We start from the raw sequence: 27,630 nt of genomic DNA, 5'->3' as shown, positions 1-27,630 counted from the left end.
AATGAAGATACCAAGGCTAAGGATTGGAATGAAAGAGACGTGCATTAGGTATGGAATTGTTCTAATGAGACTGCTCCTTTGTTTTTCAGTTTTGCATTTTATGATAGCATTTAGTACAAAAAGCTAGTGCTCAGCTTTAAAAATTTACAAGGCTCTTCTTTTGTTAACTGTCTATATATTTGTGTTTCTGAAAGCTAAAAATGGAGGCTTAGTGTCCACATAGATGCTTTGGGCCTTTCTGTTTGTCTTTTCCTTTCTGTTGACAAGATTCTTTTCCTACCATCATTGTTTCATCTCTTTTAACTTCCTGTTATTTTTTCCCTCCTTCAGCCAATAGTATTTGAATAATGAACAGAAAAATTTTCAATCCTAAAACCCTTGGACTCTTGGAGTTTTTCAACCCTAAAACTCTTGGAGGAGGTCGTTATTAGCCCTACCATAAGCCCCACTAAGCAGATGACCCACAAACTGGGAAACAATTAAACCAAAGAAGTTTTCACACTGTTACGAAAGTTCTAGGAACAACAAAAGATTTCTCAACCTGGGGATCCAGCAAGGGGACTTAAAACACCCAGGGAATTTGACTTTGAAGTCCAGGGGACTTAATTAGAGAACTTGCACAGGACTGGGCAAACAGACTCTTGGAGGGCACAAACAAAACTTTGAATGCACCAGGACCCAGGAGAAAGGAGGAGTGATCCCACAAGGGACTGAGCCAGACTTGCCTGTGAGTGTCCAGGAGTCTCCAGCAGCCTGCTGTGGGGTCGGGGCACTGAATGCAACAGTCCTGGGAGTGGAGTGCTGGCATAAGTCCTTTTCAGGGATGTTGCCATTACCCCTACCATCCTTTAGCCTGAGGCCAAACTACAGGGAGGGAACACAGCCCCACCCATCAACAGAAACTTGGATTAAAAATTTACTGAGTAAACTTAAAAATATCTGGAGTAACAGGCAAATTTGGCCTTGGAGTACAGAATGAAAAAGCTAACAGAGTTTTGTCAAGAGAATGCACTGGTCATAGCAAACACCCTCTTCCAACAACACAAGAGAAGACTCTACACATGGACTTCACCAGATGGTTAATACTGAAATCAGATTGATTATATTGTTTGCAGCCAAAGATGGAGAAGCTCTGTACAATCAGCAAAAATAAGACTGGTAGCTGATTGTGGCTCAGATCATAAACTCCTTACTGCCAAATTCAAACTTAAATTGAAGAAAGTAGGGAAAACCATTATACCATTCAGGTATGACCTAAATCAAATCCCTTGTGATTATACAGAGTAAGTGACAAATAGACTCAAGGGATTAGATCTGATAGAGTGCCTGAAGAACTATGGAGGGAGGCTCCTAACAGTGTATAGGAGGCTATGATAAAAAAAATCCCCAAGGGAAAAAAAAAAAGGCAAAATGGTTGTATGAGGAGGTCTTACAAATAGCTGAAAAAAGAAGAGAAAGGCAAAGGAGAAAAGGAAAGATATATCCATCTGAATTCAGAGTTCTGAAGAATAGCAAGGAGAAATAAGAACGCCTTCCTCAATGATCAATGCAAAAAAATAGAGGAAATCAATAGAATGGGAAAGACTAGAGATCTCTTCAAGAAAATTAGAGATACCTAGGGAACATTTAATGCAAAGATGGGCACAATAAAGGATAGAAACTGTATGGACCTAACAGAAGCAGAAGCTATTAAGAAGAGGTGGCAAGAATACACAGAACTATACAAAAGACATCTCAGTGACCCAGATAACCACAACAGTGTGATCACTCACCTAGAGCTGGACAGGCTGGAGTATGAAGTCAAGTGGACCTTAGGAATATTACTAGGAACAAAGCTATTGGAGATGATGGAATTCCAGTTGAGCTATTTTAAACCCTAAAATATGATGCTGTGAAAGTGCTGCACTCAATATGCCAGCAAATTTGGAAAACTCAGCAGTGGCCACAGGACTGGAAAAGGTCAGTTTTCATTCGAATTCCAAAGAAGGGCAATGCCAAAGAATGCTCAAACTACCACACAACTGCACTCATCTCACATGTTAGCAAAGGAATGCTCAAAATTCTCCAAGCCAGGCTTCAGCAATACACGAACTTCAGATATTCAGATGAGAACTTCAGATGCTAAAGCCGGATTTAGAAAAGGCAGAGCAACCGGAGATCAAACTGTGAACACCCATTGGATCACAGAAAAAGCAAGAGAATTCCAGAAAAACATCTACTTCTTCTTCATTGACTATGCTAAAGCCTTTGATGACATGGATCACAACAAACTGTGGAAAATTCTGAAAGAGATTGGAATACCAGATGACCTTACTTGCCTCCTGAGAAATCTGTATGCAGGTCAAGAAGCAACAGTTAGAATGGACATGGAGCAATGGATTGGTTCCAAATCAGGAAAGGAGTACGTCAAGGCTGTATATTGTTACACTGCTTATTTAACATCTATGCAGAGTACATCATGAGAAATGACAGACTGGATAAAGGACAAGCTGGACAAGATTGCCAAGGGAAATATCAATAACCTCACATACAAAGATGACACCACCCTTATGGCAGAAAGCAAAGAGGAATTAAAGAGCCTCTTGATGAAAGTGAAAGAGGAGAGTGAAAAAAGTTGGCTTAAAATTCAACATTCGAAAAACCAAGATCATGGAATCTGGTCCCATTCCTTCATGGCAAATAGATGGAGAAACAATTGAAACATTGAGAGACTTTATTTTCCTAGACCCCAAAATCACTGCAGATGGTGACTGCAGCCATGAAATCAAAAGACACTTGCTCCTTGGAAGAAAAGCTATGACCAACCTAGATAGCATATTAAAAAGCAGAGACATTACTTTGCCAACACAGGTATGTCTAGTCAAAATTATGGTTTTTCCAGTAGTCATGTATGGATGTGAGACGTGAACCATAAAGAAAGCTGTGTGCTGAAGATTTGATGCTTTTGAACTGCGGTGTTGGAGAAGACTCTTGAGAATCCCTTGGCAAGCCAGGACTTCATACCAGTCAACCCTAAAGGAGATCAGTCCTGAGTTTCACTGGAAGCACTGATGCTGAAGCTGAAGCTCCAATACTTTGGCTACCTGATGTGAAGAGCTGACTCATTTCAAAAGACCCTGATGCTGGGAAAGATTGAGGGGAGGAGGAGAAGGGATGACAAAGAATAAGATGGTTGGATGGTATCACTGACTCAATGCACATGAGTTTGAGTAAGCTCCAGGAGTTGATGGTGGACAGGGAAGCCTGGGGTGCTGCAGTCCATGGGGTTGCATAGCATCACACAGGACTGAGTAACTGAAATGCTCTGAACTGAAAACCCTTGGCTTTTATTCTGCGACTTCCAAGGACAATAGTGTTGACCCACTTTCTGTGTTTGGGGGCCTTGTTCTGTCTTGTGAAGCATTGGATTCACCTGTTTAAAAATGGATTTCTGCAACTGGGACCCTCTGTACTGCTTGGATTCATCACTCTGGTTGACCTGTAACCCTTGGCTGTCTCTATTCTTCATGAATGATGGCTTTTCATAGTTCTTTCACACATTTTAATCCTAAATTTCTGACGTGTAATTGAAAACATAAAACTCAGCCCAGCACCTTCTTCCTGAAACCTTATGAGGTTCCAGACTCCAGCACACCTCCTCCTGCTCCCACACTTCCCTCACCCATCTCCCCTCCATCTGGAGTCCTGCTCTGCCAGTGAAACCCACATCCTTCTCTGAGGCTACTACCCCTGCTACATCCTTCCTCTCTGGGACCTCCCTCAATAATAGCTGTGATGGGAGCAGGAGGGGGAAGATTAATGAAGATAATAAAATGAACTCTCCTGTTCTGATGGCCAGGGACTGTGCTCAGCCCTTCACAGGGATATAGAACTTTACCCTTAAAACAGTGTTGGAGACAGCACCATCATCACCACCACCACCTAACAGGTGAGGTAAGTTAAGACTCAGTACACAGCATCCCAATCCTAATCTTACCAGTTTAGTTCACTCACTCAGTAATTTCCGATTCTTTGTGACCCCATGGACTGCAGCACACCATGCCTCCCTGTCCATTACCAACTCCCTGAGCTTGCTCAAACTCATGTCCATTGAGTCTGTGATGCTATCTAACCATCTCTTCCTCTGTCGCCCCCTTCTCCTCCCGCCTTCAACCTTTCCCAGCATCGGGGTCTTTTCCAACGAATCAGCTCTTTGCATCAGGTGACCAAAGTATTGGAGTTTCAGCTTCAGCCATCAGTCCTTCCAAAGAATATTCTGGACTGATTTCCTTTAGGATTGACTAGTCTGATCTCCTTGCAGCCCAAGGGACTTTCAAGAGTCTTCTCCAACATCATAGTTCAAAAGCATCAATTGTTTAGCACTCAGCTTTCTTTATGGTCCAGCTCTTCACATCCATACGTGACTACTGGAAAAACCATAGCTTTGACCATACAGACCTTTGTTGGCAAAGTAACATCTTTGCTTTTTAATATGCTGCTTAGGTTTGTCATAGCTCTTCTTCCAAGGAGGCAGGGTCAGGGATATGACAGGCCTTTGAACTAGCAGTCTGACTTAAGAACTCAATTGTTTTCTAGCATCTAGCAATTAAACACTGTAACTACCATATTGCACAACACTGGCAGAATAGACTCCTTTTCTCCTTTGCTTAGAAGGCCCTCTGATTGGATCATTAACCCAGCTGGGTCCTGATGCACACTGGCTTCTCCTCTGCCATGGGCTCCCTAAGGGGAGAGAGTGACATTTACATCTTTGGAACAAAGACCTGGCCCATCTTAGAAACTCCATTTGTAGCAGCAAAATGGAGTGAATTCACCCTTTACAGATTTTCCCCGTTTTTGCCTTCATATTCCCTATAATCTAGCCAAACGGGATTCTTTGCTATTCCCCACACTTTCCCTGTATTCTGGGCTATATTTACTGAGATGCATTTGTACATATGCAGATCTGCACCCAAGTGAAATTCCAGTAGCCCTCTGTCCTGAGGCTTATCCATTCGTCACTCAGGAGTGGGCTCCCTGCCTGCTCCCATCTGTCCACACTTTGCTTGAAGAACTACATCCTTCATCATTTCTACTTCACTTAGGTGTTGGTATCTACTTTAAAAATATGTATCATTGAAGTTTTCACATAATGGGTGCTCAGTAGGGATTAACTGAATTAAAAGCTAAGAAATAATTTAAACTGGTTGACTTGGTTTCCCGTAAAAGGAAGAAGTTCAAACATATGGGCACTGTGAGGAGTACTCACATTTTTTTTTCATCTCTATATGTTGTGAAGGATGGGATAGCAATAATGAAACCTTATTTTGATGGCTTCTTTACTTTTTAACAAATATATGCTCTTTGGTTTTTTTAAATATAGAATTATTTTAATTAGAGGCTAATTACTTTACAATATTGTATTGCTTTTGCCATACATCAACATGAATCCACCACGGGTGTACACGTGTTCCCCATCCTGAACCCCCCTCCCACCTCCCTCCCTGTACCATCCCTCTGGGTCATCGCAGTGCACCAGCCCCAAGCATCCTGTATCATGCATCGAATCTGGACTGGCAATTCATTTTATATATAATATTATACATGCTTCAGTGCCAGTCTCCCAAATCATCCCACCCTCTCCCTCTCCCACAGAGTCCCAAAGACTGTTCTATACATCAGTGTCTCTTTTGCTGTCTCGCATACAGGGTTATCATTACCATCTTTATAAATTCCATATATATGCGTTAGTATAATGTATTGGTGTTTTTCTTTCTGGCTTACTTCACTCTGTATAATAGGCTCCAGTTTCATCCACCTCACTAGAACGGATTCAAATGTATTCTTTTTGATGGCTGAGCAATACTCCATTGTGTTTATGTACCACAGCTTTCTTATCCATTCATCTGCTGATGGAAATCTAGGTTGCTTCCATGTCCTGGCTATTATAAATCGTGCTGCGATGAACACTGGGGTACACGTGTCTTTTCCATTCTGGTTTCCTCGGTGTGTATGCCCAGTAGTGGGATTGCTGGGTCATAAGGCAGTTCTATTTCCAGTTTTTTAAGGAATCTCCACACTGTTCTCCATAGTGGCTGTACTAGTTCGCATTCCCACCAACAGTGTAAGAGGGTTCCCTTTTCTCCACACCCTCTCCAGCATTTATTGCTTGTAGACTTTTGGATCGCAGCCATTCTGACTGGCATGAGATGGTACCTCATAGTGGTTTTGATTTGCATTTCTCTGATAATGAGTGATGTTGAGCATCTTTTCATGTGTTTGTTAGCCATCTGTATGTCTTCTTTGGAGAAATGTCTGTTCAGTTCTTTGGCCCATTTTTTGATTGGGTTGTTTATTTTTCTGGGATTGAGCTGCAGGAGTTGCTTGTATATTTTTGAGATTAGTTCTTTGTCAGTTGCTTCATTTGCTATTATTTTCTCCCATTCTGAAGGCTGTCTTTTCACCTTGCTTATAGTTTCCTTTGTTGTACAGAAGCTTTTAAGTTTAATTAGATCCCATTTGTTTATTTTTGCTTTTATTTCCAATATTATGGGAGGTGGGTCATAGAGGATCCTGCTGTAAATCCCTGGGATAAATCCCTGAGATAAATCATCCCAGGGATGCAAGGATTCTTCAATATCCACAAGTCAATCAATGTAATACACCACATTAACAAATTGAAAAATAAAAGCCATATGATCATCGATAGATGCAGAGAAAGCCTTTGACAAAATCCAATATCCATTTATGATAAAAACTCTCCAGAAAGCAGGAATAGAAGGAACATACCTCAACATAATAAAAGCTATATATGACAAACCCACAGCAAACATTATCCTCAATGGTGAAAAATGGAAAGCATTTCCCCTAAAGTCAGGAACAAGACGAGGGTGCCCACTCTCACCACTACTATTCAACATAGTTTTGGAAGTTTTGGCCACAGCAATCAGAGCAGAAAAAGAAATCCAAATTGGAAAAGAAGAAGTAAAACTCTCACTGTTTGCAGATGACGTGATCCTCTACATAGAAAACCCTAAAGACTCCACCAGAAAACTACTAGAGCTAATCAATGACTATAGTAAAGTTGCAGGATATAAAATCAATACACAGAAATCCCTTGCATTCCTATACACTAATAATGAGAAAATAGAAAGAGAAATTAAGGAAACAATTCCATTCACCATTGCAATGAAAAGAATAAAATACTTAGGAATATATCTACTTAAAGAAACTAAAGACCTATACATAGAAAACTATAAAACACTGGTGAAAGAAATCAAAGAGGACACTAATAGATGGAGATATATACCGTGTTCATGGATTGGAAGAATAAATATAGTGAAAATGAATATACTACCCAAAGCAATCTATAGATTCAATGCAATCCCTATCAAGCTACCAATGCTATTTTTCACAGAGCTAGAACAAATAATTTCACAATTTGTATGTAAATACAAAAAAACCTCAAATAGCCAAAGCAATCTTGAGAAAGAAGAATAGTACTGGAGGAATCAACCTGCCTGACTTCAGTTTTCTACTACAAAGCCACAGTCATCAAGACAGTATGGTACTGGCACAAAGACAGAAATATAGATCAATGGAACAAAATAGAAAGCCCAGAGATAAATCCATGCACCTATGGACACCTTATCTTTGACCAAAGAGGCAAGAATATACAATGGAGAAAAGACAATCTCTTTAACAAGTGGTGCTGGGAAAACTGGTCAACCACTTGTAAAAGAATGAAACTAGAAAACTTTCTAACACCATACACAAAAATAAACGCAAAATGGATTAAAGATCTAAACGTAAGACCAGAAACTATAAAACTCCTAGAGGAGAACATAGGCAAAACACTCTCTGACATGAATACATGCTCTTTGATCTCATTAGTTTTTGCCTGTCTGTGTGGAAGCAAATTTCTATCAAATGCCAATTTTTTTTTTTCCATTTAAATTACTAGAAAGATTTAACAGCTTTTAGACACTAAGGAATTTCTCTTTTATGATAAACCAGTGAAACTCTTTTCAATGACATTTAAGTGCATTATGTTTGAATAGTGGTAACAAGGTTAAAAATGTTCCAACAGCGTGACATGATATTAAACCTTCATCTATTAGGTTCAACAAATGTTTACCAAGCTTCTACTGTGTACAGGCACAATCCTTGGTAAGATTCTGTGAAGAACAAAGAAGGATTACACGCAGTCCTTTAGGTGAACATCAGTAAATGCAGACAAGACAAGTTATACGACACAAGGGAAACCCTAGCATATGTTCCAGAAGAAATGCAAAGTGCTGAAAAGATATACAAAGAAAAAGGAGGTTAATTTTTTTGAAAACTCATTAGAACATTTGTTCTTTCATTCCACACACCAACTTGCTAATAATGGTAGTCTAGAATATGTGATTGTGGGTACAAATAATGGATTAAAAAATTAATATAAATTAAAATTTTAAAGTAATGGAAAGTAATAGGCTTAAAATCAATCTATAGAAATTTTTAACACGACAAATTTAGTGAAAAAAATGACCATAATTTTATTATCACCTCACAATTATTTTCGTTTGTATATGTTAGATATTTGTATATACTAATGACACACAATTCTGGATACAGCCACTTTAATTCATGGACAGGAAAGAAGCATATCCGCATGTTTTAGCAGTAAGCAAACTTCAAACCACAGCCTGTGTGACACACATTTCTGAGTTAGCCTATAGCAAGCCAGCTTTCTTAAACTGGAAAATTAGAAATAATAGGAACAGATTTCATGGGGCAGTTAAGAGGATTAGATAAAATAATCTATGGAAAGTGACAACTGCTGTCACCACATAAAAGTTCAGAAACAGCAGCTCTTAAAATCATCATTTTACCTTCTATCTCATTTTTGGCTTTCCCTGAATTATGAAAAGCCTTTGTATTCACAGTATAGTGGTTTGAAATATCAAGAAAAAGGCAGATAAACTCTAAAGGGATGAACAGTAGCAGACCACACAGCAGCTTCCAAAGATTCAGCACAATGATACACCAATGTAGGACCTGAAGGCTGACTGTCTGGTTCTGGCTTGGGTGCTCTGGGAACCCATGCTGTTGATGGGGACAACAAAAACAACAGTTCCCTTCACCCGGTGACATGAGGAGATGCAGGGGCAGTGGCTCCTGCCCTCTCCCCTCTGAACAAGATGTCCCAGAAACACCAGACAGCCCAGGGATCACCTTTTCTGCCTACAGACAGCACCAGAGGGCTTGATGAGGACTCACAGCAAATCCAGAATAAAGCAGGCCAAAACTGGACTGAAAGGGCTCTGAAAGTTTATCTGCCTCTGGGAATAAAGCCCAAAATTTAAGTCAGAAACTACACACTCAGCTAAACAAAATGACTGCATGTCCTATTTACAGAGGACCAAGTCTCCTAACATAATAACCGAACATTAAAGAGTCTCCAAACATTAATAACCAAATACTTTTTATACAATTGAAAAATCATCTGTCCTGTTCTGAACTGAAAAACACACATCTGAAGGAGAAAAGATGCTCAGCTGATGGACATTTTAGGATAAATCAAGTATTGGGATTATCTGACAAAGATTTTAGAGCAGATACCATAAATGCACTTCTGGAATCAATTATAAATTATCTTGAAACAAATGGAAAAAAATGGAAAAACCTCAGTAAAGAAACAGAAATCATAAAAAGAGAACCAGGTAGAAATACAGGAATGAAAAAAAAAAAAAAAAACTGAAACAAAAATTTTAGCTGGACTATCTCAACAATAGAGTGAAGACCAAAAACAATAGTCAGTGAACTGGAAGACAGATATGTAGGGTTTACCCAGTTTGAATTAGTGGAAGAAAGAAATAAACAGAGCCCAGGAGTCTGCGGGATAATAATAATGCAATGATCTAATATTTGAATCACCAGAATCTCAGAAAGAAGAGTGTGAACTAAAAAAGTACTCAGAAACAGTGGTTGAATATTTCCTAAGTCTGATAATAGGTATCACACACACACAAACATACACTTTTCGTAATTAGAATTAATATGGAACCATTCCACACAAAATGTAGAAAACTCGCAACTGAATAGCTCCTTTGATCTCTTTGGGCTATCGTCATGTCTACATACATTATAAATCTTACAAGATTATATTTTTGCTTTAAAAAATCCCATATATTATAATGAAATTAAGAGACAAAGGAATACTTTTTTATTCAGATATTTGCCATTTCAGAGTTTCTCTATTGCTTCTTGAAGATTTGAATTTCTACTTGGCATCATATCCATTTAGCATTTACTTCACTGAGCAGAGTTGTAATAGCTGCTGTAAGATCTTTGGTGGGTAGTTTCAACATCTTGGTCATCTTGGAGTAGGTCTTGGGTGCTAAATCTTTTCTCTGAATCTGGGTCACATTATTCTGTATCTTCTTATGCTGTATAATTCCTGATGGAATAGTGAATGTGAATAAGAAGTGGTGGAATCTGGATTTGGCATATTCCTCTGGAGAATGTTGACTCTTGTCTAAGGCAATTGATTTCATTGGGTTCAAATTGCAAATTCTCCTGGGTGATAGATAAAATCTTGGTTCAGTTGGTGTATCTTTAGCTGCTCTATACATGAATGTTGTTCAGGGGTCATTCAAGGTCATGGGCAGTTTAAACACAGAACTTAGGGCTCCTCATCTCAAAGTGTCTTCTGAGATTTCCCCTTCTCAGGAGTTGTTGTTGCCCAGACTGCCTGCTGGCTCTTCAAGACAGAAAGATAGTGGGTTGAAACTGACTTTGTGCCACTCTCAGGATAAAAACTGTTTACCTCCAGCTAGTCTCTTCCTCCAAATTTCACAGCCTTCTAGAAGCTGTCTTCTTTTGTTCATTCTCCAGAATGTTTTATTCCAGAATCTAGAGCTGGGTTCAGTTGGAGCTTACGCCTCAATGGAAGCAGAAACCTCCCTGAGGTTTTCATGGGAAATTTCTTTAAAACTCAAAATTAAGTTTGGAAGAATGACCTTTTTTATTTTTTTTTATTTTTATTTTTTTCTTTGGGAATACTGATTTTGCACAATTGTCCACTGCTGCTCTCGCTGCGATGGCAGGGCCAGCCTACTGAAGGATCACATCTGTCCCCACCTTCCAGAGGTTTGTCCTGCTTGCTGATGCCTCTGTCGTCCTGGCCATAGTAACAGGTGGAGAGGAATACTGGAATGGTGCTACCGATCTGGTAGTTAAATCCCCTTCCAGAATGACCTTTTTTAAACACCCATCCTTTTCAATCAAGATGCTGTCTTGTCTAGACATGTTTCTTTGATGTGTCAGTAAAATTTTCTTCATATAAATCTTGCACATTTCTTACTAGATAATCTCTAAAATTACTATTTCATTTGCCTATATTTCCTCATAATTAGTTGCTTTGGGGGACTAGAATTTATGGAATCCTGGTTTGCAATAGGCCTTACCCCTTGTTGTTGTACAATCAACATGTAGTTACTTTCTGAATGCACACCTTGTGTCCTTCACATCAGTCACTAACACCATCAATGGCCCAATTGAGCTCTAAAATTACCCTGTTACACGATTAAGATGAAGATCACTGATCTTAGGTTGGTTCTGTGTCTCTTCAGTGTAAAGTTTAAAGCACATGGTGATGAAATATGCTCTTTCCTTGTTGGTAATTTTGTATGCTGTTAACTTCCAGAGTGCTGCAGGGACTATTTGGTTTTAGAAGGGGCGTGAGGTTCCAGCCATCTTCCACGCTATCCTTTAAAATAGATTGAACCAGCTCTGAATGGAATTTTCCATAAACATGCAGAAATGCATTGAGATTAATATTTTTCTTTTCTTTTGGGAAGTAATTATACCTAGACTAAATATTTTAAAAAGAGGGGAGTTAAAACTAGAAATTAAAAAAATAATAGCACATTAAGCTTTTGAAATGAACTTAAGCAATTAACAGGTATTAAATCACGAGCAGAAAAGTTTAAACCAACTTCTCTTTTAAAGATATACAGATGACTTCTTCTTTTCTTAAATGTTACTTTTATATTCTGAATCCCCATAGCTTTTCACGAAAATGTGTTTGAAGTTATACATGTGTTCGGCATGTCTTTAGCATCTTGAGGAACTTGATGTTTGTTGAATAGAATAAAAAGAAAGAAAATATTTTCTATAAAGAAGATCCCATTTCTTACATTTCACCTAGGAAAACAAGAAGTTCCTTTAATCATATATTATGAATAGTGGTGATACATGAGAAATTATTCATCACAGACAGAATACCACATTATTTTATTGAACTGCACACTCCTCTCCTGAAAGAAAAAAAAATTACTGCTTCCCTAAAGAAGTTAAAACAGACCAAGAGCATATTAAAAATACTTTATTGTCATAACTAAATAGGTTAAACATACATTATAAATGGAATATATTGTATATTTGATGAAACATATAGCATTCATCAAGCAAAAAAAGAAATATACACAGCTTTTGAATGGAAAGATGACACACTTAAATGAATAGCTCTCAAATACTAGAAACTTAGCAACCTGGAATAATGTTTATTCCTGGCCCATTTTGTGCCCACTGGAAAAAATTGCACTGTTTTTCCTTCCCAAGAGGGCATACAAAAAAATTCTTTCCATTATTTGGTCCAATCTTCAACACTGTTCTCATGATGGAGCGTTTGCCATGGTTGCAGAATGGGAAGGACAAATCCGCCCACTAGAGAGAAACAGATTGTAAAGTTTAGATGGAGGTAGACTGATGAGATGTACTTGATTAGTACTTTGTTGTTTCCACTCCTTTTCCTACTAATCTGACACTGTAAGATACATGTAAGTCATCAGTTATTGCCCTTTAAAAGCCTTATATCCTATAAGTAGCTTCTCTAACAAATTTGCCTGAACCACACGAGAAATTCTCATAATTCCAAGTCTCCTTCTTCCAAAGGCTTACTTACAGAAGTTCCTTCACTTTTTTGAAAATCTCACTGTAAAGCAAATCAGCAATGTTCCTGCTATAGATCTGTTTCAGTTCAAGCTATTAAGATCAAAGATTTATTATGACTTTAATACTAAACTTTCTTACTCTCTTAGGAAAAGAATCCAATACAGAATTACCCAGACTAATTACTACCAGATTCCACTGTATTATTCTTATCCTTATTAATTTTGGCCTCAAGAGAGTTACCAAGAAGACTGTGATGAATATTGTTAATATTTTCTCCAGTAAGTCTATACAAGCTTCTAGGGGAGATGTGTACATTGAGTAGGATGGAGTCACATCTCCGGCAGGGGCTAGGCTCTGAAATCATGATCACATCTTCCCTGGGGAATTCCTTAGGAAGGCACCATACTGAAGACAGATAACTTCTCTCTCAGTAAGCCCAACCAGCAAACTTCTGCTCCAGCACTGAAACAGATTCGTCTTTTCTTTTTCCAGTTTTTCATCAGATAAAGCAGTTGGGGAGAATACGTATCTTTAAACCTTAAGATGACAGTCAGCAGCATGAGGCTCACAATGAGGAAGGAAGCAAGACTGACCTAAGGGACCCAGATTCCTGGCTTCTGTCTCATAGTCATTCGGAGGGACAAACTCATAGACTGAAAGGCTGGGGAATCACTACATCTAAACTGTTACTGTGTCATCACTTTTTTTGGCTAAGCCTGTGTAGGAGGAGTCGCCAAGCTTATTGTAAACCCAGGGCGTGTAAATTTGTTTCCCAGGTACCTCTACTCAATGCATAAACCAAAGGTCTGGATGTCACTCTGCAGTCAGGAAAAGCAAATATCTATCTTGGATTATCAGTCCCTGGCGACTCCATTACTTTTCTCTCTGTAAACCAAGGGATACTTCTTCCTGTACTGGTGGTTACAAATATACTCTAATAATGGAATAGCTGTCATTGAATTAATTTTTCCTTTTGGGATGAACACCTTTGAATTTTAACACCAGTATAGCTTTTATATTTAAAGATAAAACCATAAATGGACAGATATTTGCTACATATTAGTGGCCTAAGTGTTCAGTGACACAATCATTGAGCTTGATGAATCATACACGTACTTCAAAAAATCCACACTGTGCTTCTCTTGCTAGAGGACAAGCATAGAAGTGCCTGCCCTTGTTTTCTCCACTCTTCCTCACCACTCGGAGAGCGCAGGGGCGGCCGTGTTTACTGCAGCGGGGACTGCCGGCATTTAACAAGCAAGGACCATCTGTCATACTGCTTTGAAGTTCACTGTAATGACAAGTTACAAAATAACTGCAGCACGACAGGGCTAAAAGGGATCATTCACACCACCTCACCTCCACATTAGAATCCCGCCTGTACAGAGAAATGCTGCCAAAAAGGGACCGTGGTCAACTTCACTTAATTACATACACTCCTGCTGCTGCTGCTGCTAAGTCACTTCAGTCGTGTCCGACTCTGTGCGACCCCATAGACGGCAGCCCAGCAGGCTCCCCCATCCCTGGGATTCTCCAGGCAAGAACACTAGAGTGGGTTGCCATTTCCTTCTCCAATGCATGAAAGTAAAAAGTGAAAGGGAAGTCGCTCAGTTGTGTCCAACTCTTACGTCGTTCTAATTCTTGGTTTTCCCGGGTAATTCTAATTTACTTCCAAAGGTACCTATTTATGCAAATTTAATTTAAATTAGACATATAATTCACATTTCTCAAGAATAACAACAGCTGACTTGCACATCCAATCTTCTTAGTTTTCATTTGTGACATTTGTTTATTTTCTTACCCAACATGACTGGGTGGCCACTTTTATTTCCCCTAACATATTCTCAAGTCCAACAGCCCCCTGACCTACAAACGAGCAAGAGTCATAATTTTCTCTAATTATTTTCTCATGGGTAGCAGACTGTCATCAATGGCTCTGACAAGGCCAAAGAGATCACTCTTTCTACTGCCCACTCTAAAGATAATTTTCTATGCTTTGCTTTGATCAAGGCTACATAATAGTTGCAATCATATTTCAGCAGGCTGCTGCCAGAGCAGAAACGTGTATTCTGTAAAGCTAGCAAGGAAGCTTTATTCTTCCCCATGATTAGATCACGAGCAGCTGGAGGTTATCCCAGCATACAGTGTATAAAGGTCAGAAGCTGGCCTTCCACTGTATGTGGAATTTTCTCTTCAAAAAGGAGCTTCATGATTTAATTTTTATACTTTGCATATTTTTAATAATGCCTTTATAACAGTCTTTTTAATAAACTAATTGAAGAGAAAAAGAGCCCTTATTAAAACCAGAAGCCCTTTCCCTAATAGCCCAATTTTTAATTTTTAAATGATATAGTTCTTCCTTTCTTTTGTTAATTTCTGAAGAACAAAATACCATTCTCAGGTGATTTTTTAAAAAAATACTTATAAATTCTAAACTATATGCTTCACATACTCGTTCCTATAATATCTCAAGGCATCATATCTAATCAAAATGTTCAGAGTGTGAGATATTTTTTCCAGTTTCAAGTGAGATATAATTGACATACAAGGGATCTTTAATTTGTGATGAAGTTGGTCTACATTTGTTTATAAAAGACATTTAACTATATTGCTTTAAATGGACTCAAACATCCTGAGGGTAGTTTCTGAAGCTGTTTGTGCAGCGGCATCTATGAGATGAAAGCAGCTGTGGGCATTGTGAAGAAACTGTTGTTATGAAATACTCCTCCAGCAGGTATTTTGTTGGCAGCACTTTCAGTGTGGGGGATGGTGGCTTATCATTTAGAATCACAGGGAAAACTAACCAGAAATAAAGAAGGCGAGGGCAAAAGACTTCTCTTTTCCACCTCCTTTGGTTTCATCAGTGCCTCCCAAAGAGTAAATATTAAAATGTTAACTTCAAGAGAAGCTAAACATTTGGATAGTGGTAGAGAAGTTGAGTAAATCAAAGCAAGAGGGCAATAAACAATGCTTACAAAAAATTTAGAGGAGGAGAAAATAAAGTTAAAAATCTTAACAGAAGGAAATAAACTGATGCTTTCTTTAAAAAAGTACACACATGCAAACATAATTTTATTATTTGGAAGGCTGGGGTTAACAATCAAACATTTTTGAACCTATTTGCTTCAACCTAGAAATCTCCAGCTTCACAAATCCAGGGAGAGGTTTAGATTCCCTTATTCGTAAAGCTATTTTGGAGAGGAGCATGGTGGAAGATAGGATCAAGGTAGGAAGGAAAGACTCCAGTGTCTCATGTAAGTTCCTCATTTCTGTCTTCCATTCCCTTTCTTCCTTAGTACAAAGATAAATTAAAAAACACCATATGCTATCTTATCCCGGCCCTCTGAGTGTGGCCCATTGACCAGAAGCATCAGGATTACTGGGCAGCTCCTCAGAATCATTGGCCTCTACTCCAGATGGCTTGTAGAATCAGAACCCCAGAGACTGAATATACACACACTACATGTCAGAGTACCGAGTTACTGCGACCAAGAACACACAGGCTCCAAAGACACACGACAAATCTTCATTTCATGATAACAAACATTACCCAGAATAATTAAATGTTCTGATTAATTGAAGATATTTCAGTTTATTGAGACAATTAAACGTTTCCATTAACTGAGGACATTCTGGTTCCTCTTTCTTTCCATCATTACTTTAAAAAGTCTCAATAATGTAGCAAAGCGTTTTCTTGGGTAAACAGCATATGGAATAGTTTAACTTGTTTTGATAACTAGGACTGTTATCTTAAATACTAATATTGGATTACAAATGGTCAGTGGAGGAGGGCATGGCAACCCACTCCATTATTCTTACCTTGAGAATCCCCAAGGACAGAGGAACCTGGAGAGCTACAGTCCATGTGGTCGCAAAGAGTCGGACACAACTCTACGCCTAAGCACGGCATAAATGGTCAATATAATAGATCAGGGTTGGTGAATTTTTTCAGAAGGGACATACTTTTAGGCTCATGGGTTTTTTGGTTTCTGTTGCAAAATATTCAAGTCTGCTGTTTTATCATGAAAAGTAGCCAGAGAGAATATGTAAACCAACCAGAAACGGGATTGTCTCCATAAAACTTTACTTATTAAAACTGGGGGTGGGCTGTCTTTAGCTCTGCTCATTGTAGTTTGCTGAGGTAAAAGTCATTAAATCAACTGTAATGCTTATAATGCACAGTACGTTCTCAATAAATACTTAATAATAAACACTGAACATGTTCAATAAGCATTGTTCAAATAATATTAAACAGATCAGACAAAAACTATTATCAAGAAGGAGGACATTACCAAGCACAGGTTTTAATTTTAAAGTGGGTATTTTTTTCAATGACCAATTTATCAAGATTTAACTTATTATACAGATCAGGTGATTATAATAAAAATATTATCTAATTTTTTAAAATTAATCAGCCTCACTGAATGTATATTTTGTAGTTCAGTAGTATTTCAAGGCAGAGAAGGCAATGGCACCCCACTCCAGTACTCTTGCCTGGAAAATCCCATGGATGGAGGAGCCTGGTGGGCTGCAGTCCATGGGGTCGCTAAGAGTTGGACACGACTGAGCAACTTCACTTTCACTTTTCACTTTCACGCCTTGGAGAAGGAAATGGCAACCCACTCCAGTGTTCTTGCCTGGAGAATCCCAGGGACGGGGGAGCCTGGTAGGCTGCCGTCTATGGGGTTGCACAGTCGGACACGAGTGAAGCGACTTAGCAGCAGCATTTCAAGGATCACAACAAACAAACAGAGGTTAAAGGACTCATCCTGGATGTTCCCAGGTGACTCTGACATTCTTGGGGACTGAAAACCCCAAAAGGTGACCCAGATGCATGTATAAGGTGTCAGTGCTTCACTGGTGATTAGAGGTAGAATTTGGCAACCCTGATGGCAGCAGACTGATTTTATTCCATTTCTCTCATCTACATGAGCCTTTGTATCAGCTCAGGAAAAACTTCAACCTAAAACACATGTATGATTTCTTTGAAGTGGTATCACTGTGTTTTGCTCTGTATTTACAATAATTGGATCAAAGACTTAAAACTGTCTAACAATCATTCTTAACTGCTTAAAAATTGGTTCAACTATCTAATTTATAATCCAGTAGCTGGATTCAATTCAAATCTGTCTAAAGACCAATTTGAAATCTGAAAATATGCCCTGTCAACATAGCATGTATCATGTGGTGATGAGATCAGTAATTAAAAGAACAAAAGGCAAATTAATTACCATATAATTATTAAAGAAAAAATGAACTGGCTATCACTTCTCTGAGTGGACCACCTGCTTTAATCCTATTATGTTGTGAGCTTCTGCTCAGCATCTTGTCCACAAGATGAACACTGTAGCTGTCAGACAAGGAGAAAAATGAAATAAATGACAGTAATTTGCAATTTATTCCTTGTAAAGTAGCTGGGTGCAGAAGGGCTGCTGGGTGAATGTATTTCATCACTTGACATTTATTCTGCTAGTTGATCTTGATTGATTTTAGAGTCGCATTCCTAGGGTTCTTATATTCAACACATTCGCATGCAGCAGTGTTTCTAAGTAATGCTGTGTGCGTGTGATAAATCATATGACCCTATTACTAATGGCTTATGAAGAAATCATTTAAATTTAAGGTTACATTAATGTTTTTTAAATCCCTAATTCATTAGTTAAATTGTCTGAGATTTTCTACAAAGCACTAAGGAAATAAAAATATGCCAAGATACTTCATCTGAGTATAAAAACAGCCACAATATTTTTAAACAATCACATCTGCTTCTTTCCACTTATGGGACACAACAAAAAAGGCTGTTCAAAAATTATTTTCTTTCAGGAAAGCCTCCCAACTCGGACCCTCTTAACTAGCTCCTTCATGAACTTTCATCATGAAACGTTAATTAGCGTTAAGTGAAGAGATGGTGTACTGAATGAGCAGTTAAAAGTTTCCCCTCCATAACTTAACTCAAATGTCTCTATTTTATGAGTATTACAGACAAAAGTCAAACAAGTTATAATAAGTGGTTAGGAAGAACAACAAAAAATTAGCTAAGAATAATTGATCAAGATGAACTGGTGGTAAATTTAGAACCAGTATGGGGAACTGGCGATTAAAGCATCTATTGAGCAAAAGTCATCTCAGAATTCTGTTATGAAATAAGTTACAAGGACTCCCGGAGGTTACTCTAGGTGTGTGCACCGGTGGTCCTTTGCCTCACTACCCAGAGGAAGAATCTTTCCATTGGCAAAGACACAGCTAATCAGAGGAGAGGGTGGAAACCAGAACCCTCCTGAGATTACTTCGGAGCCCACCCACAGCAGCCCTTCCCCTGCTCATCTCCCACTGGCAAGAAGACCGGTGGGAGATGAGCTTCGCTTCATTTAAAATACCCTTCCCTTCATGCAAAGATGCTGGATACACAATGTCTGCTTTCTGAAGGAAAAGAAAATTGTGGAGAAAAGTCTCTCCCTGACGGAGTTATGGTCATCAGGAGCCCCAGACAAAATATTAAATAAGGCTGGAGAAGAACAGTAGGAGGAGCTGCCAATAATCATTAAGGAGCAAGGATGACATTGTTAAAGTCACTGTATCTCTGGTGACAGCAATTGGTGTCTTCTCCTGAATGTCGAGCTAGTAGTCTCTTAAAAACATATGTGGTCTGGTAGTATTCATTAACTGGAATTACAACCTTTTAATTTCATGTCCAAAAGTAGGACACATGCTCTTCCAAGCCTTTTTGGTTGAAACAATGACTGCCACTCTCCTTGGCTGTTTGAAATACAGCCACTTTCTTTAGCAGAAATGTCACTAAAAATGTCTCAGAGCTCTCTCCTTTAGAACAGAGGACATTTACTAAATGAACAGTTTCCCTTTTAGAAGAACTATATTTCATTGGAAGAAAAGTTAAAAAAAATAAAATAAAACACTGCTAACAGTGGAGACTGATAACCAGTATGACTGGGGGGGATTTAACTATTTGTATTCATACTTTCCAATATTTCCAAACATTCTGTATTAAGCATGTATATAGTTAAGTCAGAAAAAACAAAACCAAATTTCCTATGGATGGAGGAAATTCTGTTTTTCATTCTCTTCCCTTCTGTAGTATTATAAGCTAGAGGAAGAAAGGGATGCAAATTATTGAATACTGTAAAAGTCTTTCTGGGTTTGATTTACATTTCCAAGATCAATTAGGCTTCCTTAGCAACGGATGATTCTTCTTCATCCTTAAGACTTTATGCAAATACCTTAAAGACCAAGGTGAGAAGCATCATACCTGTTAGAAAATCCAGGGTTGCAACTTTTAAGATCCGGTGATGAGTAGTGGGTTGTTTTTAATTTTTTATGTGCTGGACTAAATAATTTATACTGAGAGCAGACTATAGGTGATATATTTACTTTGTCAGATGGTTGACTTCTACAGTTTGTTCTCTCCTTGGAGGTGTTCAGTGTATCACTACCACACACGTTAGGAGGAGGGCTTGGAAACTCCCCGTCTGGTATATGACTGTGGCTTTCTTCTCTTTTCAAAGCACTGTGTTTATTGCTGAAATCTGTCAAAACAAGAGTTGTAGTTCCAAACGCAGTTTTCCTGTTGATCTTCACTTTTGCCTTTGGTTTTCCAAAGCTATGACAAGGGTATTTCATTAAGTTGTTAAAGACAATAGGATTTCCCTCATTCCTGAGTACTGAATCTGGAAAAAGAGACAAGTAATTCTATAGTATCCCTTTAAATACACTGACTATTTGAAACATCTTTTCATCTGATTAAAACATTCAGTTCATTTATTACAGTGACTCAATGTATATAACTAATAATACAAAGTTAGCTTGAGCAATCCAGAATTAGCCACCTTCTGATTAGGAAATAAAGTATTACATGAAGTGCAAAATTTCAACAACTTCCAGGGACTCAGAGGTGGGTTTAATAAAGATTTATATTTATTATGCTTTATTTTGTGTTTTAGCATTTAAAGGTTATTGAGCTATCAATTTTGCAACTATCAGACCAAATATTAATGCAGTGTAATTAACAGGGGACATCCCACAAAGCTTTAGATCAGCAGTTAGAGCCTGTATCTAGATCATCAGGAATGTGTCTGTGAATGACAAGAACAAGTGAAAGGCTCATTACAAAAAAGTAAAGATGAATTACAAAGATTTACATTTATTAAATATGTTTCAAGAAAGCATCTTAAAATTTTAGAATATGTACTGTAATTTGTTCTAAATTGCTCTTGAGATATATGCCTTTCATATTCAGAAAAAATAACAAGAAAATAATTAAGATGTGTAAAGGCATTTCAGAATGTCAAAATAAACGTGAAAATCTAAGACTGTGATTTTCTGAGGGCTCTCTGTTGAATGATACTGAAGAAGGGAGGGCCAGAAATAGGAGACACAGTTCCTTCTGCTCCCAGTGAAGCTCTGTAAGGGGTGATGCCTGCCTCTCTGGCCCAGAGAACAAAACACAATATGACAGCTCACACAATGTGGGGTCCAGAAGTCAAGAATGAACTTTCTCCTCTCTAATTGAAGAAAGAAAGAACACAATAGAAGCCACATCAATGAGATGGTTCTTAATCACAGGTTTCCTCTGAGGTTTTACATTCTCTGAACGCATGAAATTGTGAGCTATGAAGAGTTATTTTGAAGGATTTGAATGAAATCAGTACAATTGTCTGGGTAAAGATTTTAATAACAAGGGGTAGGAGGGATAAAGAAAGAGGAGAAAATTCAGCATTTTTCTATTCCACCTGCAAAGATATTCTTACAGAAATCCTCCCTTTCAATTTATGAACCACTTGGACTGAATAACAAATTCAAAAGTTGCTGAAATCTGCATAAAACAAAGCTTTATTGAATAATTCATTAGAAACAGAGAACAGATGTGATCGTCTCAGTTTTTTGAGATACAAAGTCACATACCATGTCTTCCCTCCCTGTTTAAAAAAAAAAAAAAGCGCTCAACAGAATATTAGCATGGTTTACATGCAAAGGCTGGCAATTCTTTAAAACCTTTCAGAAAGAAGGCATTTTAGTTAGTTGTGAAATATCAAAATGGAACAAGATATATACTTGACTTTGTGTAATTTATCCTCTTTGAAATGGCAGGAACTCAGAATCAAAATTCAGTCTTACCTGCAGGCCTTGAAGTCAGGCAAGCATCACATGTCTTAGAAGACGGCTTATTTATTAGAGTACAGACCTCACATGTCCACTGCTCTTCAGATTTCTGGGCCACACAGTCCATAAGATGACGCTCTCTACTAGAAGGCCAATTGACTGTGGTGTTTCTAACTGGCAGCATGCTGGAAGAGAATTTGTCCTAAAGTTAATCATTAACACTTTTATTACGGCCTTGTTCTTATACATTCTGAGTACCCGAAACAATTACAGAACCACTAATACCCAAATGCTACATGCTTACTATTGGTTAGAAGTTCTATGTCTCAGAATGTTTTCACTTGGGTCCTGAAGATTGCTGTTAAAGACAGAACTAACAAAAGACTTACAGTCAAAGAACTGTAGTATGTGTGCTTTTAAACCAACTAAAAGCAGTTGACCTAACCACTAGGGAGCATTTCTGAACTAATTTTTAAAGTAAGTGGGACTCTTCCTGAAGCAAAACTATCTTTATCCAACCAAATTAGGGAGGGAAAAAGTTATGTAGAAATTAAAGCAATGACTGTTAAGATGAGAAAAGCTTCACATTTACTTTGTGTGCCTCTGGAATTTCTCAACAATGTCTACTCAGCACTGTGGCAATTAGTTGATCTACAATCTATTATGATGGGAAAGATATCTATACTTAACGTTATTTCCCTTCACATAAAACTCTCTCATGTTGATATCTAACTAAGAGATTAGTAAGCAAACAGTAAAACCAACCCCGATTTTTGCCCACAGACGTAAACTATGACTCTCTACCCTGAATTCCTAATTGACTCTGTATCGTTAAAGGAAGGGCCTTTCTAAGCTCTGATATAGTCCTGCTCTGTAGCACGTTTCTGGGTCTACAGAGCACATCACATGGCTTAGCAACCAAGGCAGTGGCATGGATTCCTTTCATGTGTCCAAACATTAATATTGAACAAAAACTCTTCCAGTAAAGGCTTTGTACCTTACATTTCACAACATGACTTCTTTGACTTTCAAAGGTAGCCAGCCTTGTCTCCTGTAATATATTGCTCCCTACATATAATTATAACAGGTTTTAAATTCAGACTTGTCTGGTAAAATCATAAATAGCATAAGAAAACCTGAAAGTGAGACACATCTCATTATGGTTCTTTTATCTTTACTTACCTTGACTTTTAATGCTATTCAATATTTCTTATCCCTCTAAATCAACTATAGTTTAATAAATTTAAAAAATATTTCTTATTCCTATATCAGACCTTCTAAAGAATTTACTTGACCTAATCCCTGCCCTCTACTGACTATGAGAGGCAGCAGCATCATGCATTTATTCATAATTAAGTAAAGCACAAAAAATTTAAATAACCTTCAGATTTTTAATGTGCTCCAACTTTTCACCATTTTCATTTTCTATCCTATAAATTTACCATAAGAGGATATTTATTGTTACATACAGAAGCTTTGGAAGCATTTTCTCCTAACTGCTCCATGTCTTAATAATCTAGTAATAAATTATTTTCAGTCTCCAGTTGGACAGTTCACCAGAACTTCAACCTTAACATGTCTGCAGTAGGCTGAATAATGACCTCCAAAAGATTATCAGAGTGATCTCTTAATCCAAACACAAGTATCCTTAAGAGAGAGTGAGGCAGAGGGAGATTTGATACATGCAGAACCGTCTAGTCAAGGCTACGGTTTTTCCAGTGGTCATGTATGGATGTGAAAGTTGGACTGTGAAGAAAACTGAGTGCCGAAAAATTGATGCTTTTGAACTGTGGTGTTGGAGAAGACTTTTGAGAGTCCCTTGGACTGCAAGGAGATCCAGCCAGTCCATTCTAAAGGAGATCAGTCCTGGGTATTCTTTGGAAGGAATGATGCTAAAGCTGAAACTCTAGTACTTTGGCCACCTCATGAGAAGAGTTGACTCACTGGAAAAGACTCTGATGCTGGGAGGGATTGGGGGCAGGAGGAGAAGGGGACAACAGAGGATGAGATGGCTAGATGGCATCACGGACTCAATGGATGTGAGTTTGGGTGAACTCCAGGAGTTGGTGATGGACGGGGAGGCCTGGCGTGCTGCGATTCATGGGGTCGCAAAGAGTTGGACACGACTGAGCGACTGGACTGAACTGAACTGAAGGGAAAGATAGAGACTGGGATCATGTAGTCACAAGTGAAGGAAATTAGAATTACCAGAAGCTGGAAAAGGCAAGGAATGGATTCCCCGCTAGAGCCGCTGGGCTAGGGGTGCACAGCCTGCCCACATTGTGACTCTGGCCTAGTGAGAATAATGCTAAACTGCTGGCACTCAGAACCATGAGAGAATGAACTGCTGCTGCTTTAAGCTATCCGGTTACTGGTAACCTATTACAGCAGCCACAGGAAACTTATAAAGATAAAAGTCCAGACCCCTGCCCCCAATCTGCAATCCTGCTGGCTTGTCACATCTCGGTAAACGGCATCACCATGCACTCAGCTGATGAGGCAAGAAACCTGGGAGCCGTCTGTAGCACTTTCCCTCATACCCAGTGTGTCAACACATCCTGTAGGCCCTGCTGCAGAGGCAAATCTGCCAGACACTCAGAAAGCTTCCGTGGCTTGCTGTGTGGTCCTCTGTGGAGCGGGGAGGGGAGCGTGGAGGATGGAGGCAGTCATTCCAGCGGCACGAGGTGGAGGGCACTGTCTGTGGAGTCAGGCCTGGGGTTCTCTCTGGGCAAGGCCCACGTGCTGCCAGCACCACCGTGCACCTGCTCAGTGCCCAGGGACCACATGCCCTGGTGATGTCAGGGAGCAGGTGGACTGTCTCAAACGTCCAATTCACGAGATGCCGCTCCATTCCTTGCTTAGGGGATGTCATGACCGGGGCCCCAAGTCCATTCAAACATGAACCATTCACCAGTTACCCAGGAACAGCCTGGTAGAGGGGCAGCTGAGGGAGACCTAAGGGCTGGTGGTCCTCAGAGAAAGGAGCAGCAGCACCATGCGGGAACGTATTAGTCACAGAGTTACTATTCTATTTTCTCTGTGCTATCCCAGCATCTGATGTATTGCAGACCCTAATAAAGTCAACAGCAGAAAAATGAAAAAGTGAGAAAGAAATTATAAAGACTCCAGTAAAGTCAAAGAATAATGCAGTTTCCCTTCATGGAAACAATACTCACACACACAGGTTTTGCTAGTTAGTATGTAAAGAAGAGCCAGCAATACACGCGTACAGGTATGCAAAGTACGGTGTGACCAACAGACTAGAAAATCTGGGTAGGACTTCAGGAAGGACTGAAGTAAATTTTTAGTGACTGAAGGAACACAAGAATTTAGATCATTATGATGGGGACTTTTAATATTTCATTTGAATTTGAAATGACTTTGAAACAAAAAAAGTTTCGTCAATATAAAATGTGCTCAAATGCTCATCCAGACAATGACTAGAATATACTTACTTGTAGAAATCTCTAAGAGTGGGGCAAATATTAATTGTTTTCAAATGCTTTATTATGTACACACTTATTCTGCAATAAGTCTTCAGCTGGGTGCCAACATATAAAACAGAACCAGGTTAGGAGGAAGGGACTTGAGAGCCCAGGACATGTCCAGTGCACCATGCCTCTACAGCTCACAGGTGACTTCCAAGACTCTTTCAGGGAACCCTTGAGGCTTTGAATCCTAGTTTCAAAAGGCCTTTGCTTATTTGACAATCTGGAAAAATGTGAATTTTTAAAAATTTCAAAAGCTATCAGTTCATAGAAAACAAATACATACGGAATATTAATCACTTATTCAGTAGACGAATATATATTGAACGTCTTCTGCCAGAAACTCTTATACGTTTTTGATCGAATAAATGTAATATTAAAAATAAGAAACCCCTATATTTGTGTAATAAAACATTATCTAACCATATTTCAGATCTCTGATAGTAAAATGGGGTGAGGAAGCTGAAAAAAAGGGAATATAGCATGGTTTAGAGAAAAGTAATTGTTAACAAAAGGTGATGAAGAAAATGAAACATAGGAACAAGGAAGAAAAAACAAAAGACAGCTGGAGACATACTGATGGAGACGTAATGGGGACCTGGACCACATCACTCCCGTCCCAGGGCCCTGAGCTCCCCAGACAAAACGGTGCGTCCGCCCTCCCAGGCCTCCTCACAGACGTGTATTTCCCTGCTTACCCTCCTGTCTCCAACCACCGCATCCTGTTCCCTCTCTGCCCTTTTCCATCCTACTGTGTAGTTAGGGATACCTCCAAAGCTCAGACCTTGCTTCTTTTCTCTATACTTTTCCAAGGAATCAATCCTGTGTTAATACTTCCACCAACAACACAGGTGTAACCATCAAGCCTTCATCATCTACCATATATGGATCTGGTCCACATATCCAAAACTTGATTTATCTCTTCCATTCCACCCATCTTTCCCAGTGCTGTAAAGTGAAAATTTCTGTTTGGGGGCTTGGAACTTTTTGCATTACCCCACATATCAAATCTGTCATAATTCTTGCTGGCTTTAGGTGACTATTTTTTCCTCCATTTCCAGTGTCTTGACCTCAGGCCTAGTAACCATCTCTTGCCCATTATACTACACAAGCCTTATGTGTGGTTCTTCATTTTCTATCCTAACATTGCTATAATCAATTAAAAAGTCTTTAATCTACTGATTTAAGTGAGACATGAACCATTCCTAGTACTACTGGTTCCGACCGGTTATCCCCACCCTAACAGTAAAACTAGCTTTTCCTATTTAACAGCTTACAGTCTTCACGTGGCTTGGTCAATGTTACCATCAATGATTTGAGGTTTGTGGCAATGCTTTTCCAATTAAATAATGTCTGCTTGCTCATTTACTTAGCCAAAATTATATCTCTATAAGAAATATCAAATTACACTTTTTCTACGAGATTTTCCCAAGCTTTTGTGTACCTATAAACAGCTAACGTCCCTGCACTCTTGTAGCACTTAATGTGCTTCATGTCTGTACTGATTATTCTGACTTAAAATCACAAATCCTGCAGCTCCTTTATATGGTTAATATTTCACCCAGCCTTCCCCAAAGAGACCTAAGGTGTCTTACCAGGGTAAGTGTACACTGGGGAAGAACTCAGCAAACGTTTTGCAGACTACAGGACCCTAATTCTGAACTGATACCTACTTCAGGAGGCCCTAAGTACCACTGTGCTCCACGGGTCAGAGCAGGGGCTTTTGCAGGTCAGGAGATCAACACAGTTTTAGCTCAATTCTCACAGTGGAGCCAGTGGGTCCTTGAACCCACCCAGTGGTGAGTTCCCTGCTCTGGAATGCAGAATGGGAACAGACTGACTCAGCCACTGGCTGAATCACTGCGTCTATGTTTAATAAGTAGTTGGTTGCTTCACCAGGAAGACAGCAGTTCTGTAAAGAGAGTTTGCTAATGTTTTCTACTATTAATTAAGAACTCTGGAAAGTAGTTGCATTTTTCCAATTATTGACAAAACTACACTTCCCGGTAATCATTTTATAAATGAGACAAAAGCCAAAGCCTGGATATTAACATCAAACTTACAGCTTTTCTGCAGAATCAGAGAAGGCTCATAAGTCATCTCCAGC

At 38.9% G+C, this 27,630-nt stretch overlaps 1 protein-coding gene across 5 annotated transcripts in view; it reads right to left on the bottom strand.

Moving 5' to 3' along the window:
- Nucleotides 1–12,336: 12,336 nt before the first annotated feature.
- The window catches only part of NEIL3 (nei like DNA glycosylase 3), a 46,305-nt gene continuing 31,011 nt past the window's right edge, over nt 12,337–27,630 (bottom strand). For all 5 annotated transcript variants that reach the window (XM_086381060.1, XM_086381061.1, XM_086381064.1 and 2 more), the window contains 4 exons: nt 22,051–22,220; nt 20,186–20,603; nt 14,038–14,212; nt 12,337–12,693 (listed from right to left, as the gene is read on the bottom strand). In XM_086381060.1, the coding sequence (XP_086237186.1) occupies nt 12,511–12,693; nt 14,038–14,212; nt 20,186–20,603; nt 22,051–22,220 (946 nt within the window). In that variant the 3' untranslated portion in view covers nt 12,337–12,510. The remainder of the gene's footprint in view (nt 12,694–14,037; nt 14,213–20,185; nt 20,604–22,050; nt 22,221–27,630) is intronic.

The sequence above is a fragment of the Bos grunniens genome, chromosome 27 (genome assembly GCF_055505025.1).
Source record: "Bos grunniens cultivar Pamir isolate PY7600 chromosome 27, Bosgru_T2T1.0, whole genome shotgun sequence".
Taxonomy (NCBI): Eukaryota; Metazoa; Chordata; class Mammalia; order Artiodactyla; family Bovidae; genus Bos; species Bos grunniens.
Note: the sequence above shows the minus strand (reverse complement) of the source record. Positions and strands in the feature narration are given on the sequence as shown.